This window comes from Lathyrus oleraceus, chromosome 2 (genome assembly GCF_024323335.1).
Source record: "Lathyrus oleraceus cultivar Zhongwan6 chromosome 2, CAAS_Psat_ZW6_1.0, whole genome shotgun sequence".
NCBI classification, from domain to species: Eukaryota; Viridiplantae; Streptophyta; class Magnoliopsida; order Fabales; family Fabaceae; genus Lathyrus; species Lathyrus oleraceus.
Window position 1 is genome coordinate 439,366,804 of NC_066580.1, and position 21,503 is coordinate 439,388,306.

Below are 21,503 nucleotides of genomic sequence, written 5' to 3' on the forward strand. Positions count from 1 at the left end.
TCTCAGTGCTAGCTGTTACGAATGAAGGTTTTGAGTGATAGAGATAGATAGATAGATAGAGAGAGAGAGAGAGAGAGAGAGAGAGAGAGAGAGAAACGAAATTACAACTACACAAATGCTTCTGCACAAGGGTTCTATTTATAGAACCACTTGTGTGGGCTGCAAGCTAAAAAACCCACTTAAGAGTATGTCGCCCATATCTTATAATATGCCAAAATCACTTAAGTGTGTGGTACCTTACCATATTTCATATTCTACTTAAGTACACCGTACCTTACGATGTTCTTTAATTCACTTAAGTGCACCGTACCTTACGGTGTTCCTTAGTTACTTTATCTCTCATTAATCCGTCCTTTTGTGTGTGACCCTGTAGGTTTTCGCGATATTGGCAATTATATTAAATCACGTATTTAACATAATAAACAGTTAGCGGTATCTAGCAACACATCCTTGCTACCCAATACACAAAAATGTCATGTGATCTGACAAATCCTTTTGTGATAATACTTATATATACAATTACCCTTTTGCCCTTATGTCTATATTGAACACAAGGCATAGACCGTGTCATCCTTGTCCAGTTCAATATTGGGCCCGTAGACATTTATCCTGTTACGCAGGATGGGGAAATTCCATCTAGGTCACTCATGTCCCTCAGCATGGTTCGTGGAGTACCCATCAATTGTCTTTATGGTCATCCAGTTACGGACATCGTTTGATCAGCAATAAGGCATTCGACTCTACATCTATGGTCCATAGTGGTTTCAGGTTGAAGGGTGGTATACACCATTATCACAATGAGAATAACTTATGACACTTTGCATAACATTCTATATAGTATTCTCATAGCGGGTCAATCCAGTATAAATATTACTCTTAATATTCATACTTATGTTTAAGACTTGATAACTCCTTATCCATGATCTATGAGATGTGATCATCAGTCTATATACATAATAGTCTTAATGCTTTAATGTTATCCCATTTCACAATAAAGCTCGACTAAGGATACTTTAAGAATAGTGTCCTTATGTTTAATGGGATTTCATGATTAAGTCACACTTAATACATTAAATGGACTAACTATTCCAGGGACTTTATTAAACAAACATAATAAAGAAAAAGTCTTTTATTATTAATAAATAATTCGATACAAGTACCAAAAGTATTGGCCTCTAAGGCTTACACCAACAATCTCCCATTAGCACTAGAGTCAATCAGGCATACCCCTAATACCCATAGATCTAGTATGGCCATCATGCTTCTGTTGCGCAAGAGGCTTTGTCAGTGGGTCAGCAATATTGTCAAGTGTAGGTACTTTGCATATTTTCACATCTTATCTATCTATTATCTCTCGAATGAGGTGATAACGCCTAAGTATGTGTTTGGATAGTTGGTGAGATCTAGGCTCTTTAGCTTGTGCGATAGCACCATTGTTATCACAATAGAGACCAATGGGATCCATAATGCTAGGAACTATGCCAAGTTCACTAATGAACTTTTTGATCCAAACAACTTCCTTTGCTGCACTTGAGGCAGAAATATACTTGGCCTCGGTTGTAGAATTAACAACTGTATCTTGCTTTGAACTTTTCCAGCTCACAACGCCACCGTTTAAGCAAAACATATAACCAGATTGCGATCTAAAGTCATCCTTATCTGTCTGGAAGCTAGTATCGATGTATCCAATTACAGCAAGCTCTTCCTGACCTCCATATATCAAGAATGAGTCCGTAGTCCTTCTCAAATACTTAAGGATATTCTTGACAACTACCCAATGAGCATCATCGGGATTAGATTGGTACCTACTTATTGCACTTAAAGCATACGAGATATCTGGTCGAGTACATAACATGACATACATGATAGATCCTATTGCAGATGCATATGGAATCTTATTCATGCGATCCCTTTCTTCCTTAGTTGAAGGGGATTGTGTTTTTGATAGACACAAGTTATGTTGCATAGGTATGAATCCTTTCTTGGAATCATGCATATCAAAGCTCTGGCTCCGGCGGTGTGTTGGCACACTTCTGAACCACATGATCCTTTTAATTTGTTTTAATCTGGGGCGTTCAAAGTGATTACCCTGTGTGTAGGACATTTGACTTGGTATATGGTGGAACGCGCGCTCAGATCCACTTGATCTAATGAGGGAGATCAAGTGGTCCACATTTTTTTTGTAATTTTTGATTTTCATTTTAATTGTCTTATTTTCATTAATTCATATTAATTTTAATATTGATCCAAAAATATGTGACTTTCACCAAAAAATTTCAAATATTTTTCTCTTTCATTTTCTGAATTAAAATTATTTTTTGGATCAATATTAATATTTTTCATGATTTAATTGTTTTTGTGCATATTTTTAATTGTGTAAAAATACTTTTAAGTTTCCAAGAATTATGAAATTTTTTCTCCAAGGTCCTTTGACCTTGTTTGATTTATGATAAATCTCTTGGCCATTTATTTGTTGTTTTGAAGAGGTTTTAGGATTTTTTGATCAACCATAATTTAATTTAATGCATATTTAATTGATTTTTAATTGTTTAATTGTGAATAAATTATGTTGAGCTATTTTTATTGACTTGTTGAGTTTGACTATTGTTGTTGGGCCTTGGTCAAGGTTGATTTGACTTTGTTGGATTAAAATTATTGGATTTAAGGGATTGATGAAATATACATTTCATCTCCCAAAATGAATGAATGATTTTAATTTGATTAAAGTCCTCCCATGACCAATTTGTGTTTGTCTCATTTCCCCTCCCTCTTCATCTTCAATCCCTTTATATCCCATCCATTCCATTAACCTATGATATCTCTATATCCTAAGGCTAATTGGTTCATAAACCAATATAAGTATGAATGAGATTAGGTCCAACCTCTTGCCATTTTCTTTTAAGTGTGGTATGTTTTAAGAGTATGGTTCATAATATCATATCTCTAACATGCATTAACACTAAAATTTCTATTGCCCGACCTCAGATAGTTGTGACTTCTACATAAGTCCAATTATGATTGCTTAACATAACGCTAAATTTTGACCCAAAAGCATAACATTCTAGTAAGTGAGATTGTAAGTCTCCCCCCTTTCATGGTATTGTGTGGAAACTTGACCTTTTTTCCTTCCTTTGGAAGATGTCTTGGTTCAAGGATCCATGCTTATGAATAGAAGATTGAGTGTTCTCCAAAGAATGACTTAAACAATTGAAAAGCGAAAACAATACTAACTTCTAATCAACTAACATTTGACTAACTTTTAATTTCAAATCATTTACTTTACGCACTTTAAATTCAAGTCATTTATCATTTGCCATTATTCATATCATTCAACTTGTTTACTTTAATGCCATTTTTTCACTTTGCTCATTTGAGCCATATATTGTTATTGTATATACTTGTTTGTGTATTTTGTTTGTGTTTGTGGTCTTAGGACCTTAATGTACATAATAACAACAAAAACCCTTAAAAAAGATTTGTGTGGACTGTTGGATTTGATTTGAGACTTGGACTTAGAATTAGGCAACATTCCCTATGCAAAAGGACTTCGCCAATGCCAACTTTTCTGAAACCAAGTGCTTGTGAGTTGAATTTCCATCTGATGCAAGTGTTGAGATCCATTTGAGTTCATCTACTACATGGTATTGATGAAGTTGTTACTTTGAACCTGTGTCTAATGCCTTATTCTGAGCCATTCAAGGAGTATGTCATATGATGCATGAGAGATTATGAAGAAGACTATGGAGTTGCTAACTTGGATGTGACTATCTTTATTTGATGCCTTGCTCTTCATCTTGCTATGTGTGTATTGATATTTCTTGATTCTATAGTCCAAGGGAAAATTGAGTTTCTATATGACATTCTTGTCTATCGGATTGCTTCCCATTGGTCAGATCTTTTCAACTCTTAACTTTTAAATTTTTTCTTAGGATTAGTCTCTTCATCTCCTTCCCACTTCTTAAATTTTAAATCTCTCCCTCTTTTCAAAATCTTCTTTGCTTGTGATTTTTGAACTTAGACTTTATTGCAAATTAGAAACTTTGGCCTTATGCCATTGCATTTTCAAACTCTTTTCTTAAGTAAACTTGTAAATGAACCTAATCATACTTGACTTAAATCTTCAAAAGACAAAAAAGAACTAACACCCACTCAAACTCTTTTAGGCCTTTTGTGCCTCTTTCAAACTTAATTTTTTGTTAAAAACAACTCACTCACTTTGAAATTGTTACCACGACAACGAGGTTTTGATCCCCCATTTTTATGTTGGTACGTAGGCACAAGTCCGAAGGTCTTGTCAAACACATAAAATATAATTAATAAATTATTTTCTAATCCCCACACTCTATTTATTGCAAACATCATTTTATACCAAAACACATGTACACACAAAAAAGGGCTCCCTAGGAGTACCTAGGACACTTTGGGTGCTAACACCTTCCCTTTGTGTAACCAACCCCCTTACCTGTAATCTCTGGCATTTTATTAGTTTTGATTTGAAAACTTCTTATCTTTGGGTTTTGTTCATACTTTTCCCTTTTCCTTTGGAAGCAATAAAAGCGCGGTGTCGACTCTGGTTTAATTGACGTTAAGTTTATCCATAGCTTAATGGTCATGAATTTACCACTACAAATATATCTTGGGCATATGTTTAGAATTACATTGTTACCTGTATATATTGCTCATCTTGAACTATTCAAGATATCTTGGGCATACTTCTTCTGATGCAGACACACTCATTCACTTGTGTCTTTAAACTCCATCCCTAAGAAATACAACAAGTTCCCAATGTCAGACATTTCAAATTCCTGTATCAGTTTCGACTTGACCTCTCTTATTTCTTCTTCATTTTCACATGTAACAAACAAGTTATACACATACAAGAATATAATGACCCGATTAAGCTTTCTTGCATTATTGACATACACTCCATGTTCTGAGACACATTTTGTGAAACTTGCCTCAATCAAGAAGTCGTATACTCTTTTATTCCAAGCCCTTGGGGATTGCTTCAAACTATATACAAAGTATTCCTCAATATGTACACCTTATGTTACTGCCCTTTGATTTTGAATCATGTGCTTGAATGACATATACCTCTTATTCTAATGGTTCATTCAAAAATGCTAACTTTGCATCTAGTTGATGTATCTTTCATCCTTTTTATGTTGTGGCCGACACAACAATTCTAATGGTTTCCAGCCTTGCAACAAGTGCATAGACTTCATTGAAGTTGATACCAGGATTTTGTAGGAAATCCCTTATCACCATTCTTGCCTTATGCTTGGAAATTTCACCATTTCGCTTAACTTTAACTTGTAGACCCATATCATATCAATTGGTGTCTTGATTGAATTTTCTAAGACTCCCAAGTCCCGTTCTTCTCGATTTCCACGAGTTCTTCTTGCATGGGTGCTAACCAATTTGAACCATTCATAGCTTGATCCAAATGATTTGGTTATGATTCATCCATCATCACCACTTCTTCTATGAAGTCAACATCTACATCGATTGCATGATAGGAAATCTCTCATATCCAACTAGCCTTGTCAACTCAGTTCTCGTTCTAGTCGATCTTCTAACATTTTGCTCAGGTGGTTCTTCATTTTGATTGATTGTGACTTCATTTTGTTGAACTTCTTTAAGCATAATCGTGATTGTATCTTGCTCGTGTTAGGCTGACCCCTGAGTCCAATTCCACCCTTTGCCTTCGTCCACCATAACATCCCTACTAATAAATAGTTTATCATCATTTGGTGAATACAACTTGTATTCACCAGTAGAATGATAACCTATGAGCATCATAGCCTGACATTGATCATCTAGTTTCTTCCTCAATTGCTCAGGTACATGTCTGAAACACATTGATCCAAATTCTCTAATATGACCAACATTTGGGTTCAATCCTGACCAAGCCTCACAAGGTGTCTTCTCAACTATATTTTTGGTTGGACATATTTTTAGAAGGTATAGTGCTGTCGAAGTTGCTTCACCCCAAAATCTGTTTGACATTTCTTTAGCTTTCAATATACTCTTGACCATGTTCAATATACTTCTGTTTATCCTCTCAGTTATACTATTGTGCTGAGGTGTATAAGGTGCAATAATCTCATGCTCTATACCTACCTCATTGCAAAATATGTAAATTCTCTAGAGGTGTATTCACCCCCACCACCAGTTCTCAGTTTCTTTAACTTGCATCCATTTTGTCTCTTGATATGCAACTTAAACTTCTTGAACTGTGTGAATACCTCACTCTTCCTTTCAATAAGATAAATCCACGTATATATGGTGAATTCATCTATGATGGTTAGAAAATAGAAATTAACTTCATTCGACCTTACTTATATTATGATCCACACACATCAAAGTGAACAAGCTCAAGCTTTTCTCTCGACTTCATGGACAGGTCATGTTTGAGTGCTTTCCTACCATGCTTTGCAATACAACATTTCTCACATAACTGACTTGGTTCCTTCACTTGAGGTAAGCCATACACCATCTTCTTCTAGTTGAGCATACCTAGACCTCTGACGTTTAGATGTTCATACATGTAATGCCATAGCCAGTTCTTGTTTTCAACAACAGTCGAAGTAAGACATTGATGATCAACCATATCGATCTCAATCTTGAAGGTTTTGTTATCTGCCTGAAATTCTGGTATCAGATATGAGATGTCGAAGGTAATGTCACGACACTAATATCTGAACAAAACAAACAGGATAAAAGATAAAGAACAGTAATGCAAGAGACACAAGCAATTGTTAACCCAGTTCGGTGCAAACTCACCTACGTCTGGGGGCTAGCAAGTCAGGAAGGAAATCCACTAAATAGAATCAGTTCAAAGACTCTCAGTAAACAACTTCAAGTTACAGTCTTTTCACCTAATCTCTACCCGTGTGACTTCTACTTAAGAACTCTTAGATATGAGATCCCACTCACTCCCCCTCAATCACACCAGTGATATAAAACAAGAATTACAATGAAAAGAAGACACTCTTCAAAGACACACACTTGATCTTACTTAACAGCTTCAATCAAGTAGACACACACTCATGCTTAAAAGCTTAGAGTGACAAATTACAACTCAAAAATCAGACCAATTCAATCATCTATGGATGAATTGAATGGATTACAATTCACACGACCATACAAGACTAAAACCCTTATTCTCTCTCAATATTTCGTTCGTTATTTCTTGTGTATCAAATCAGGTTTTCCATGTCCTTTTTATAGAAGCATTTGGCTGGGCTTGGACATCATAAAACACTAAAACTATTTTCCATTCATATCTTCTCATGACAGTTGAGTTAGATCTCTTTGGAAAATAAGTTAATCTTGTTGTAATTACTGATTGATAGCGTGTTTAATCATCTCATCAATCATACACAGATTTGCATTAAAAACGCAATCACATAATACATAACATTCACACTGAATGTTCTGTATACAGATGTCATGACATCGGGTCTGACATCTCAATAAAATCCTGCATAATTACATTTTAAACATCCTGCAGGTACATGATATCTTATGTCAAGATAACACATGTGACAACTTGTGAACACTCTAGGTTTTACCAAAATTGCTGCCAACACTTAGAACCAACACTGCCAATGGTGCTTTCAGGACCATCCTTCCTTCACCATTATACATATTCATATGATTTTCTTCCAACTTCATGTTATACCCTTTTACAAGTGATTGACATATGCTTATAAAATTACTTGTCATTGAAGGTACATACAATACGTTAGTGATAGTGGTCCTCTTACCATCTTTTCTCACCATAACTATGTTTCCTTTTCCAATTGATGTGACATGTCTGCCATCTGCAAACATGATCACTTTATTGAGCGATTCATCTAACTTGGTGAACCAATTTTTATTCCTAGTCATGTGGTTGCGGTATCCTAAATCCATGTACCACATATTGGTTTGTTCATTATTTGATTGAGTATTTTCCATGAGTATCATATAATCAAAGTCGATTTCTCCAGCATGTGCATATGTTCTTCATTATCTTTTGCTATTGATTCCTTCTTTCTCCGACAATCTCGAGCATAATGACCAAATCATTGGCAACTGTAACATTGCATCTCCTTCATGACATCTTTCTTCCTCAAACACTACTACGAAAAACCTCTTTAACCACAGTTGTAAAAGATATACCATCATGCGTGACCAACCGTGGTGAAGTAGGGTGAGGTTGTAAGTTCTTTATTTATCACCATTGGTATGTGACCGTTGTAATATACTAGATAACACGCTATCTATCATCATAGTTGTTCTAAATGACTGTTGTTAAATAGTTATAGGTCATGAGTTCGATTCCCATAATTTGTATGGTATATTATATTTGACGCATTACATATCGCCACGGTCCTCTAAATCAACCATGGTAAAATACTTTATTTAAAAAAAAATTGTTTATATTATTCCATATATAAACATCATTTTTACCTGTATTTTTGTACCTGTATTTTTTGTACCTAAATATTATTTAAATCAAAAGCCAAAAATATCATTTACATAAAAAAACATCATTTACATAAAACCCCAAAAATATTATTTATATCAATCTCAAAAATATATCAAACATATATTACAAAATCATGTTTGATCACCCTCTGGCTTAAGAGAATTGAAGTAAAACACCCAACATTTACGAAGGTCTTTAAAGTCGTCGGTGGGGAATGGTGTAGTGTCGGTAAACGTCTATATAAAAAAGTGAAGAAAATTGAATATCACATGATTTGAAATAATAGCAAACTTAAACATTAATAGGTTATTGTAAATATTTCATGACATATATAATATATACATGTTACATAGAATCAACAATGTCGACATAGACAATGTTTAACATGTATTTCATGATATATACCCACACTCGTATTCCTTTGGTTGCCTCCTCGTCTACAAATTTAAACATTTCATGAATATATAACCACACATGCATGTAATTATATATATAAATGAATGTCACAAGTAATCCACTTACCTTAGGCACGATAAATGTGGGCTTTTTTCTAATATTGTTTAAGTAATTGTGTGGTTGCACAACCCTGAAAATGATTTAAACATATTACACACTAAACTAATTACAAAGTCAAAGTCAATATTACTAAAAGTCTCATAAACATAAACTTACCTAAAAATAATAAGTTTCATGTCAGGTTTAAGTGGGTAGTGTAATAAACACAATGTGGTTACCATATCCGTCCTAAGAGATATGATGATCAATTATCAATGATCACACAAATGTGATCATACACATTCAACAATAACAACAAAATAACACACAAGAACAACAACAACAAAATAACTCACAAGAACAACAACAATAATAACAACAATGACTACTACTATAATAAAAGATTAAACAAATATATCTAATACACATTCAACAAATAACAACAACAACAACAATTTTTTTTAATGAAATGTGATCATACATATTCAACAGCAACAAAACAACACACAACAACAACAACAAAAAACGATTAAACAAATGTATCTACTACACATTCAACAAATAACAACAACAAAATATTAATCAAATATGATCATACGCATTCAACAACAATAAAATAACATACAACAACAACAACAAACAATTAAACAAATGTCTCTAATACACATTCAACAAATAACAACAACAACAACAACATAATATTAATCAAATATGATCATACACATTCAACAACAACAACAACCTTAAACATTCAACATCAACAACATAAACATAAACATCAACAACATAAACATAAACATCAACGACAATGACAACTGAAGTTACTGTAGATGCATGGGAAAAAAAGTACGTACTAAAAATGTGATGAATAAGTAAAGAAGATTATGTTGTGATTTTCTTCGTGATGAATAAGTAAACGCGGTGACAGTTCTAGAGCAAAAATGTTTGTGTTGTCTTCCTCCTCGATGGTTTGTGAGCAAAATGGCAAGGACGAACGACGAACGTCAAGAAAAAGATGACTTGTTCGGTTGAAATCAAAATGAACGATGAACGATGAATGTTAGGGTTGAAATCGTGTGTCGTTTTGTTCATGATCGATGAACGATGAAAGATGAATGTTAGGATTGAAATCATCTCATTTCGTTTCTCAGTGGAAAAATGGAAACTGAAGAGACAAACTAGTTAGCCGTGTTACGTGAAAAATGAATAAGGGATACCACCATGGTCAGTTACAACAATCACGGTGATATATAATTTACTTAATGAAATTTTAAAGAAGCGCCAAATTTTAATCTTTTAAAGTTTTTAAAACAAAATGGAAAATATATCACAACGGTTAATTTAAACGACTGTAATGATATCACATTTATTTTTTATTTAAAAAAAAATAAAAAAGATAGGCGCGACTAAAATGTTAAAGAAATAAATTATTTGTTGGCGCTGAAATTCGAATCCATGGAAGGTTGATTATATCACCACAGTTGGACTAGTTAACCGTGGTAATATGTTAATAATTTTTAATTAAAAAATAAAAGAAAATATTGGCGCCTGAGTTTAGATATGTCACCACGGTCTTTCAAAGGACCGTGGTAAGATAAACGTTGTTGTATATATTTTTTGTAATAGTGGAATACTTGTTGCCCATGCCTTTCTTGGTTGAATCAGAGTGATTCTTTGAATTTTTGCTCGACTTCTCATCATTTTCAAGATTCTTTTTTTGCTTCACCTTTTATTTTTTAGACTTCTTGATGAATCTTGCTTGTAATGCTTGTTCAACCATCCCCCTTTCAGAGTTTCTCTACTTCAGCCTCATCTCATGAGCCTCTAATGAAGCTTGAAGTTCTTCTAACTTCATCTCAGCTAGGTTCTTAAACTCTTCAATAGAAAATACAATATAATCAAAATTTGCAGTCAAAGATCTCAACACTTTCTCAATCTTCTGCAAATCATTGATTGATTCACCATACACCTTCATCTGGTTCGTGAGTAACACTAATCTTGAGAAGAAATCAGCAACCAATTCATCTTCTTTCACATGTGTTATCTCAAATGAATTTTTCAGTGTCTACAACTTCACCATCTTCAGTTTTTCATCTTCGCCGTACAAGTTCTTCAACTTGTCCCCTTTGGATGTTTCTTCTTTAATAATCTTCTCGAATACGTTAGGATCCACACATTGATGAATCAAGAAAAAAACCTTTTCATCTTTCTTCCTTTGTTCCTTGTGCACAACCTTTTGAACATCATTTTCATTTGCTTCCAACGCAGGTACTTCATCATCGACGATTTTAGCCACATCTTAAAATCTAGAGATAACCTTCATTTTCGTAATTCACCTCTCGTAGTTCTCGCCTTTGAAAATCGGTAGACTCGTTGGAAATTGTGTTGATGTTATGTTATCGTTTGTCATTATATATTCTCTCTGAATCGCAATCGGACTCATTGATATCAATTTATTGGAACAATTAGAATTTTCAAAAAGAACGAAGAGAAAGAGAGAGAGAATATGTTGTGAAAGACAATTTTATTAAAGTGAAGCTGTATATGTTTAGATTTACGTATCACCCGTGTATATATGCAACTAAAACACAATACACTAACTGCATTATTTAATTCTGTTGAATACATGCTTATAAACTTCAACACTTATATATTGTATTCGACTCCCTCGAATACAATTCGAATACAACTGTGTCATATATATCTTATCTACTAAATATTGAATTATTAACTTCTAACAAACTTTTCCGTCAAAATCGTCGTCAAAACGTCGAAAGCATAACTAAATTATTTTATAGTTTGCAAATACTAAACTAAAAATTCTTGGGCTAGCAATATTTAAATACAAATTAACCCTCTATAAGTTAATATTCGTTGTTCACACACTTGCATTTAAACAACATATTAATAAGCAATGTGTTTGTGACTAAATTATTGATGGTCAACTTTATGTAGAAAGAATGTTTGAGCGCTCTACGCCGGATACTTCAAATATGTATTCTATCATAGCAACTTAATTAATCATCTAGAATTTTCATCGACGAAATGTTTATCGAATCTTGTTGTTGTGAAGCAACATAAGCAAAAAACAATTACCTTTTCCTCTTAACTCAACAAAGCAATAAAATCCTTTACTTGCATGAGTCCATGCTACCACCATAATCAGCATCTTCCTCGTTCTCTTATAAGTTATAAATCAACCAACCCCAAATCACAACTCACAGAACCCTCTCCCTCTCTCACACAAATCAAATCTTGCACCTATGGCACAATATAGAGTTGACGCAGAGTATGTTAAGGAAATCGAAAAGACTCGTAGCGATCTTGGTTCTCTTATTTCCCGCAAAAAATGCGCTCCTCTCATGCTTCGATTAGCGTATGTTGATCACTTACATTAGTTTCAACTCTATGAATTACAATTACAAACAGTTTGTTATATAAAATAATTCATTTAATAATATTGATTTATAGATGGCACGATGCTGGTACCTACGATGCAAAAACAAGAACAGGAGGTCCAAATGGCTCTATCAGAAATCAACAAGAGCTCAATCATTCTGCTAACAAAGGCTTGGAAATCGCAGTTGAATTATGCGGTGAGACTGAAATAATCAATTAATTAACAAATTCATTCATTAATCTCTAATTAATCGTTATTGTATTTTGTTTAAAAACAGAGGAAGTGAAAGCTAAACACCTAAAAATTTCATACGCGGATCTTTACCAGCTAGCTGGTGTTGTGGCGGTAGAGGTCACCGGTGGTCCAGCTATTCACTTTGTTCCTGGTAGAAAGGTAAATTCATCCTTCAACAAAGTGTATCTGTGATTGTGTCGGTGTCTGTATCTGAAATTCTCACTGCCATAAATTTTTTGAATTAGGATTCTTTGGAATCTCCTGAAGAAGGTCGTCTTCCCGATGCTAAACAAGGTGATTAAATTTAATTCTGTTGTTGGATCTTGATTCTTACAGCAAAGTTAGTTAGAACGGTTTCACTAATTCGTATGCAAACAAAAAAAATCAAAATTCAGGTGCATCGCATTTAAGAGAGGTCTTTTATCGCATGGGTCTTAATGATGGAGACATAGTAGCTCTCTCTGGAGGCCACACTTTGGTATGATTAAGAATCATAAATCCAAAACATTCCCTTTTATATAAATTAATCTTATTAATTATTATATATTGATGTTAATTTTAATTGATAAGGGTAAGGCACATAAGGATCGATCTGGTTTTGAAGGTCAATGGACAAGAGACCCTCTCAAGTTTGATAATTCTTATTTTGTGTAAGATAATTTGTTTCATGATAACTTTATAATTTTAAATTAATGTTATGAAATTTGGTAATTAACACAAGATTGGTTACCTATATAGGGAATTATTGAAATCGGAATCAAAAGACTTGTTGAAGCTTCCCACTGATAAGGTTCTAGTTGAAGATCCAAAGTTTCATAAATATGTTGAACTCTATGCTAAGGTTTAGCCTTTACTATATTTTCCTTTTCTCTTTATAATATTGAGTATAATTTGTGGGACTAATAATAATAATTTTGAATTGTTATAGGATGAGAAAGCTTTTTTCAGAGATTATGCAAAGTCACACAAGAAACTCTCTGAATTAGGCTTCAATCCCAATTGCAATTATCGTTCCAAATTGGCTAAGGCAGTTTTAGGAGTGGTTATTGCATCAACTGTTGTGGTTCTGGGTTACTTGCTTGAACTCAACAAAAAAATCAACTAAAAAGATTATCATAGAGCTGTATTTTATTTGTTCACCATAAAAATATAGTATCATGTACTACAAGTTGTGAAATTCAAAAACATTCATATACTGAATTTAATTTACATTATATTGTAAAGTTATAAAATTATGCTAAGTGAATAATCCTACAGTAAAATATTGTTTAAATTTAACAGTTGTGTAAATATAAACAAATGGCTCATTAGCTCAGTTGGTTAGAGCGTCGTGCTAATAATTATGACCGTGAGATTCATCTTTTTATTTTAGACTCACTAGAGCTTATAGTGAATACGCTACAGCAAATTATTTTTCAATTCTCCTTCACCAGCCACCTTAGTCCTCTAAAATCCGTCGCCGGCGTCTATCAGTCACCGTCTCCGTTCCACCTTGCATCCACTTCGCCGGAGAAGAAACAAAACTCGCGTCTTCACTCTAGTGTAAGATTTATGATAATCTATGAATTTCATATTTTATTGGTTTATTTATCTTGCATCTAACGAGATCAAAGGGACGAAACCTAGCAATTTTAAACACACTTTCATAATCAAAATTCAACTCACATGTTTATATTACAAAGATTTATTGCAACAAGAACCATTACATTTACTCCTTATACCATTCTATATACATTTATTTTTATTAGCCAGAATGTGATTAAAGCTGTTAATATGTGGTAAAATTAATCTACATTTTAGAATACATGTGATTTATGATGTTAATATATGTAGTTTAATCCAATTCTCTGTTTGCTGAGGAATTAAAGCTGAGAAGAAATCAAGATGTTGGTTTAGTGAGTGAGAGAATGGTGGAAACCATAAGCTTGAAATCAATTGGCTTTGTTAAGTAAGCATCCATGCCAACCTTAAGGCATTTGGCTTCATCACAAGACATTGCATGCGCAGTTAGAGCAACAATCGGTATGTGCTTTCCTGTTCCTTCTTCTGATTTTCTTATTGCTTTTGTTGCTTCATATCCATCCATCTTTGGCATCTAAATTTCCACGCATACAGTTAAAAAATCAGTATGTTTAACCTAAAAACAACTTATGCACGCGTTATAAATTGTTTTCAGGCAAATACTTATGTCAGTAGATAAGTTCAAATAAGTAAATTATACAAACTTTAAGATATAGCTCCTAAAGCTATTAAAGTTAAGGTGTCATGAATATATATGCGTTAGTTTTTGTAGCACATACCTGACAATCCATTAGGATCAAATCATATGGATGACAAGTCAAAATCTCGGTTTGTGATCTTGTATTTCTTTCTTTCTGGAGAGACTCTCTTCTACAATCTTCAGCGCTTACCATGTAGTTGAGAGCATCTACGGCTTGTTGTCCATCACCTACAGCAACAACAACAGCTCCCAGTTTTTCAAGCATTATAGTTGCGACCCTTTGAATTACAGGTGTATCTTCTGCAAGCAAAATCCTTAATCCCTCAAGTGATTTCTTGTCGTTCACTTCTTTTCTCGACCTTGTTTCCCTATTTGTTCCCTCACATTCAAATTTTTCATCTTGCTTTTCAGTGGAAAATGAGGAACAAGATTCTTCTCTCCTAAGTTTTTTTTTTTCCAAATGTTCAGTTTCGTTGGTTACCTTTAAAATTGGTTTTTCGCTAAGTTCAGATAAGTCAGAATCATCAGAGCTAGTAGCAGCGTCAAAATGAGTAGAATCAATCTCAAGAAACTCATGCAAATCTCCCTCTTTCATGTTTTTCTTTTGTAGCTCAATATTTCTGTTTTTCATAACAGCTTCCAAAATATGAATCATTTTTCCTCTGTAAAGAGGCTTGTTAACCATTAATAAGTGACCTTTCCTACGAAGCTCCATCTTTATGGTATTTGGTGTGTCATGGTTTAACATCCATACAAATTTTGCTCTTCCAAAATACTTGTGAAGGAAGTTAAGTTGTTCCTTCCATATATCCGTGCTTAAGTCAAGTAAACTAATGTCAACAACAATGACAAAAATTGGGTTCCTCATGTCTTTTATGGTGAGTAGTTTGGACTTGAATCCTTCAAGATTTATTGGATAGTGTGCATCAAAGTTGTTGTTATTATGGATTGAACTTCTTGCATGAAAGAGTTCCCTTAAAACTTGAGTCAGTCCGTTCCATTCAGATGCTTCCATTGTGCACACCCCTTTTTTGGTTAACCACTTTGATGTTACTAATCTACTCATGTTGCCTTGTAGTGCAAGCAATACCTGCATTCACACCTTTAATTAATAACTTTTTTTATTATGTATATACCATAAACTTTTAGTATTCAACTTTTACATATTATTTGCCAAGAAGAATGATGTACTCACCACTAAGCCATTGTCTGTCAAATTTAGTGGACACTGTTGTTCTGTGACGTCCATAGGTGCTCTGAGAAGCAAACATAATCTCATCAATGTTCCTTGACCCTCCTTTTTGGTAACCTTGATTTCTCCACCCATCTTATTAACCTTCCATCCAATCCAACAGTAATAATGAGATCAGAGGAACTTATATTCAAATAAGCAAACTCAAAACTTATATTCAAAGAAAATGGGAATTGTCGGATCTTGATTTGACAATCTAGATTGTGTAACTGCGTCAAATGCGTGATTATTTGACTCTAGAAATTCGGATCCATCTTTTTTCTTTCATCAAACACATTTATAAAGAATGACATTGTAGTTTATTATTTTGAAACTTTACTTCTTAATGTATTACTCACCAAGTTCCTAACAATGCAAAGACCAAGACCAGTTCCTCCATGCCTGAAATAAGTAAAGGATTCAGAAACCAGTAAATCTGCAGCCCATAACATTCAAAAAGTTCTTAAACTATAATAATCGTATATAATAATAATATTCAAAATAATTTGTAAGCTAAAAACCACTCAATAACTTCTACAGTTGGTCACTGCAGTCAGCTGATCTAAGTGGTTAAACAAATATTGATTGACTCACTTCACTACTTGACGAATCAGAAACTAAAAATTTCAGCCGTCTGATGTTCATCAACTATCGAGATCATTACCTACATCAAATTCATTTTCTATATTGAAAAAAAAATTGCTTACAGTCGGGTAGTTGATGGATCAGCCTGCTCGAAGCTTTCAAACACAGAATCCCATTTGCTGGGATCAATACCTATGTCACATACAAAAGAAGAAAAACACTGGTTTATTCCTTGATTGATTTTTATTTTGACAAAAGGGACAGTCCTAAATGTAAACAGTTGTCATACCACAGCCTGTGTCCTCAACTTCAAACCAAAGTATCACATTGTTGTTATCTCTCATAGATATTCTCCTTGCATGATTTGCATTTGGCTTCTCTTTGGTCTTTTGTATAATCCTTGATTTCTTCTGATCAAGATAAAAGGTCGGACTATCGCACGAATTTGGATATTCGCACCATCCTCGCAGAATAACATGACCAGCTGTAGTACATTTTTACAAGAGTCAAGATAAGTCCCCTATAACAAGCACTTTTAAAAGTTAAATAAATAATGATATTTTTCATACACATTTTGACTTACATGTAGTAAACTTAATTGAATTGTTGATCAAATTTGCAAATACTTGAACAACCCTACCAGAGTCACCCCTAACTACTTTTGGCATATCATCTGCATTGAAAATAGATATTGATTAATTATAATTCATCAGAAACTTGTTAAAGTCAATGATGCACTGAACAAAATTGAGAATCATACCAGAAAGGTCTAAAACAGTCTCTACATTGTGATTAATGCATTGAACAGAAAACATATCTACAAGCCCTTCAAGTTCACGTCCCAGGTCAAATTCTGCATCGTCTAGTACAAGTTTTCCTGATTCCACCTAAATAGTGCAAAATATTAGGAACCTTTTTGGCACTAGTGCAATTGGTTTTGAAATATATTTGAATATAAAGTTTAGCTTATTATATATATGTGTCACCTTGCTTAGATCCAATATGTTGTTAAGAAGACGTAGTAGAGCTGTTGAACATTTTCTTATTTGAGTAACTGTTGAATATTGTTCATTTGTGAGACAATCATCAGATATAAGAATGTCCAGCAATCCAATTACTGCTGCCATAGGTGTTCTTAGTTCATGACTGTAATACAACCAAGAAAAAATGAAGCACATTTGCAAACAAAAAAGATATGACAGATTTTAAAAATTCTAGTACATGACACGACTATTTTCTTTTATAGCGAAATTTTAGCGGTTAATTGTTAGAGAGCATGATTTGTTACAGTAGGAATTGAGTTTTGAACCTCCTACATTATATTTATTATGAGTCCCAACTTAATTAAGCACTTATAGGCTATTTTTTGGTAAACAACTTAATTAAATACTTATAGCATAAGTGATAGTGTATAAGTTATTTCTATAACAGAAGATAGAATAAATTCAAACTGTTTCCAATTAAGCTATAAGTTGTTTACATAGACTATCGTGAAGAGTTTAAGAAAAAAAGCTGAATAAAGAAGAAATGTCCATTATGAACATATATTAAATATGACAATGCTAATGTTTTGAAGTTTGTTAAACATATATTCAAATTATATACATAGACCATAAATTGAATAAAAAACTTAAAACAGAACTTGAGGAAAACTAACCTCATATTTGCAAGGAACTGACTTTTATAGTTGCTTGATGCCTCTGCCTTCCTTCTTGCTTCAAGTTGACTTATCAATTCTGCTCTTAGATTCATTTCCTTTGACACTCCATTTGTCAATATCAAAATGCAAACACATCCAATGACTAAAATACACAAAGCTGCTGATATCAGAATAACCAAAGTTTTGAAGGCTCTCTCATCCACCTGTCCCATTATATACTTTCTTGGTATGATGATTACACCTACCTGCAAAATATTTAAGTCATAAGTTGTATAGAAAAAAGCATAACAAAATCATTGGTGACATAAAACAGAAACATTTTTCCTGAAATTTATGCTTAGTAGAATTGTTTGAAAAAAAGAGAGTGACCACCAAGGTTCTACAGAGTTTGTGTAAAACTAGTTTACACTAAAAATGCATGTCCCCCTTTCTCGGTTTTAAATCGTGATCTTACATATTGTATGAAATTGCAGTCAAATATGACCAATGTCTCGATAAGGCCGTGGAGACAAAAATCTCAGCGTTGCGGCCACAATCATGGTTGCTGAATATATATAAAACCTTGGTGACACCTAAAAATATTCTACCTTAATTATCATCAATATATCTTATTTTAAACTTTAAACACTAGTCTATTCAAATATTTACCAAAGGAAGCCTCTTCAAGTTTAGGTAGAATGAGTCAATATAATATTCCTGGTGACCTAGTTTAGCATTCTCAACATGAACCTCATGAGTTGAATTAGGAAAATGATTCCCATAAGTTCTCTGCAACCACTCAGCACCAAGTCTTATTATACCATCTTCACAATCCACAGCCATCTTAAGCTTAGGTGGTGGCTTAGTAGAATTTGTAAGTAAAGGCGCACTTGTAGAAGTTGCGAGCAAATAGCCTTGTTGTGAAGTCAAATACATGTGACCACTATGCATCTCAACGAGTTCTCTCATTAACTGTCCAACACTATAAAATGCAGTTGTAACACCAACAACAGCCATAATACTTTTATTCGAAGAGTCCCAAACAGGTAACGCTGCTGAAAGCAAAGGCGAATCTGTAAATTTACTAACTGCTACATGCCATGTAGCTACACCATCAGGAACTTGTGAAAGTCCTGCGATGTTTATTAAATCTTCTGGTGCAATTTTCATTGCTTTTCCGATTTTTTCGCCTGTGACGGGATCAAGTGGTTCTCTATACCAAATTGCTGAGAAGTTTCCATGAATTGTTTTGTCATCCCAAGCTTGATGAGTCGAGAGGGTATTGACCATGTTTGAGGTTGTTGCAACCATTGAGTAATTTGAAAGATCTGAGTAGATGTAAAATGTGTTGTTATCTTTTAGATCTCTATGGAATGCTTGAACAAATCCATTCTTGTAATTTATTGTTATCGAGTTTAGAGCTTTTCTACTTGCAAACAGTGACCATGTTACTGCTCTCATTGCTTCATATAGCTGCTACAAATAAAATCAATTGGTCAAATATAAGAGGACTAAATTTTGCAATAGTTTTGTAATGAATTTCATCAATTCAACCTAGCAAGATTGAAAAACATCATACTAAAAGTATCCACACACTTTGTAACAGTTTATCTTAGAATTTTATAAAACATATATTATGATCTATGACACTATTGAAGATAAAGGCGTAAGCTTATAAATGTCAAATTTAAATAGCATGATCACTATAGTGCTATATGATTCATCACTTAAATTTGTATTTTGTTGAATGTTATCAAACTGCATGGTCACTAAGTGCTATATGATTCAGCAATTAAATTAATCTAATTAGTGAATTTTAAGGACAAATTATTCATAATTAAGTTCATTATTCACTCCATTTCACATACTTTTCATGATAAACAGTAAAATTTAACCTCAACTTGCTCTGCTTGACTTGCAGGATTGCTATAACGTCTGATAACATACTGAGACAACTTGACTTGAGCTGTTGTGATTTCAGAAGTAGAGTTCAAAATATTCCACATCCTCAAAATTGGACGTTGCAGAAGTTCATAACGCAAACCATACGCCAAACTACTCAGTGATTTTGCGGTATAAATCTTCGTAAAATGCCATGTTAATATTGTCAATAGCCCTATCAAGATTGCTAGCATTACCTGTATAAACAAAAATACGATTTTCATTGTATCAATAAATTACTCTCGGTATAAGTGATGTAACCCGTTTTTGTGTTACATCACTTATGACAGAAAATAGATGTATGAAATTATATCATGTGTCAAAACATAAGCAGATTGAGTTTCACTAACCATGATTGCTAATCTAACCACAAAAACACTGTAATAGGATGAAAGACAGTGACTACTAGCATATTGGAATTCTTCTTTTTCAACATCTCTGTGGAAAATTCTTCTACCTCTTGGTGTGCTACTTTTCTTCCATGAATTGGCAAACCTGAATAATCTATTAAACATGTATCTGTACTTATTACCCATTGAGGAGTGTGAACCTGTTGAAAATAAAGAATTTTCAGAATCAGAACTTGCTTTGTCTTTGTTTTTGGCCATGGCTCTTTGCCATCTCTATGAGCTTATAAAGTAAGTGAACTCATATTAGAGAGGTTCCAATTTGTTTTTGTTGATGCCTCGTGTCAGACAGAGAAACTACTATGTTTTCAGTGTTCTATATATATAGTGTGTGCGTTTTATTTTATTGGAATAAAGTTTTAAAAGGATATGGTATTTTAATGTGAACTATTGGTGAGAATAAATTATAGTAAATATAATAAATTTTCATTTTACAAACTGAATTTATAGGTAAATGTTAATGTGTTAGAGTGTTAGACCTTGGATCCAATACAATATATATATTTTTCTTGAGTGCTAATGCTTTGTCATTATCCACTTGTTTGTGAAAGTGCAATGTAGCAAGAGGTTTTGTTTTATTAAGTGGGGTTATTTATTCCTCACCCAAAATGCTTATTGCTTGAAAGTATTTTTTTACCCCTATGGAAAAGTTTGAATTCTTCTGAATAAGTAGTTAAAAGTTAAAATGGCATTACTAAAATTTTGGAGAAATACACTCGTGATGATGGTGTTACACTAGCTACATATCCATGCGAAATTTATTTGATACGAAATAAAATATATTTAGATATATATCTAAATTTAAAATTAACTATTAATTTTAAAATAAACAATAACTATATAAACTCAATTATATTAAAATATAAAAAAA

The 21,503-nt window shown here is 33.3% G+C and overlaps 2 protein-coding genes across 2 annotated transcripts; one reads left to right on the forward strand and one right to left on the reverse strand.

Annotated features, from left to right (window-relative positions):
* The first annotated feature begins 11,968 nt into the window (after positions 1-11,968).
* On the forward strand, positions 11,969-13,817 carry LOC127120134 (L-ascorbate peroxidase 3). The gene is made up of 8 exons (XM_051050530.1): positions 11,969-12,350; positions 12,446-12,570; positions 12,652-12,767; positions 12,854-12,902; positions 13,004-13,086; positions 13,179-13,258; positions 13,347-13,449; positions 13,537-13,817. The coding sequence occupies exons 1-8, from the start codon at positions 12,238-12,240 to the stop codon at positions 13,711-13,713; spliced, it is 846 nt and encodes a 281-aa protein (XP_050906487.1). The 5' UTR covers positions 11,969-12,237; the 3' UTR covers positions 13,714-13,817.
* A 436-nt stretch (positions 13,818-14,253) lies between these two features.
* On the reverse strand, positions 14,254-20,925 carry LOC127120133 (histidine kinase 1). Its single transcript, XM_051050528.1, has 13 exons — positions 20,576-20,925; positions 20,180-20,422; positions 18,954-19,757; positions 18,303-18,550; positions 17,632-17,791; positions 17,406-17,532; positions 17,229-17,318; positions 16,935-17,129; positions 16,768-16,837; positions 16,420-16,462; positions 16,025-16,165; positions 14,909-15,919; positions 14,254-14,703 (listed from the first exon to the last, which is right to left on the reverse strand). The coding sequence occupies exons 1-13, from the start codon at positions 20,831-20,833 to the stop codon at positions 14,488-14,490; spliced, it is 3,606 nt and encodes a 1,201-aa protein (XP_050906485.1). The 5' UTR covers positions 20,834-20,925; the 3' UTR covers positions 14,254-14,487.
* Between the last annotated feature and the right edge of the window lie 578 nt (positions 20,926-21,503).

Bases quoted from the DNA above. Each gene is read 5' to 3' on its own strand.
- LOC127120134 (XM_051050530.1), top strand. From the start codon at position 12,238: ATGGCACAATATAGAGTTGACGCAGAGTATGTTAAGGAAATCGAAAAG. The intron at 12,571-12,651 runs GTGAGACTGAAA...GTTTAAAAACAG, and splicing joins AATCGCAGTTGAATTATGCG to AGGAAGTGAAAGCTAAACAC. The intron at 13,259-13,346 runs GTAAGATAATTT...TTACCTATATAG, and splicing joins TTTGATAATTCTTATTTTGT to GGAATTATTGAAATCGGAAT.
- LOC127120133 (XM_051050528.1), bottom strand. From the start codon at position 20,833: ATGGCCAAAAACAAAGACAAAGCAAGTTCTGATTCTGAAAATTCTTTA. The intron at 20,423-20,575 runs GTTAGTGAAACT...TTGTTTATACAG, and splicing joins TGGTTAGATTAGCAATCATG to GTAATGCTAGCAATCTTGAT. The intron at 17,130-17,228 runs GTAAGTCAAAAT...AATGTACTACAG, and splicing joins TTCAATTAAGTTTACTACAT to CTGGTCATGTTATTCTGCGA.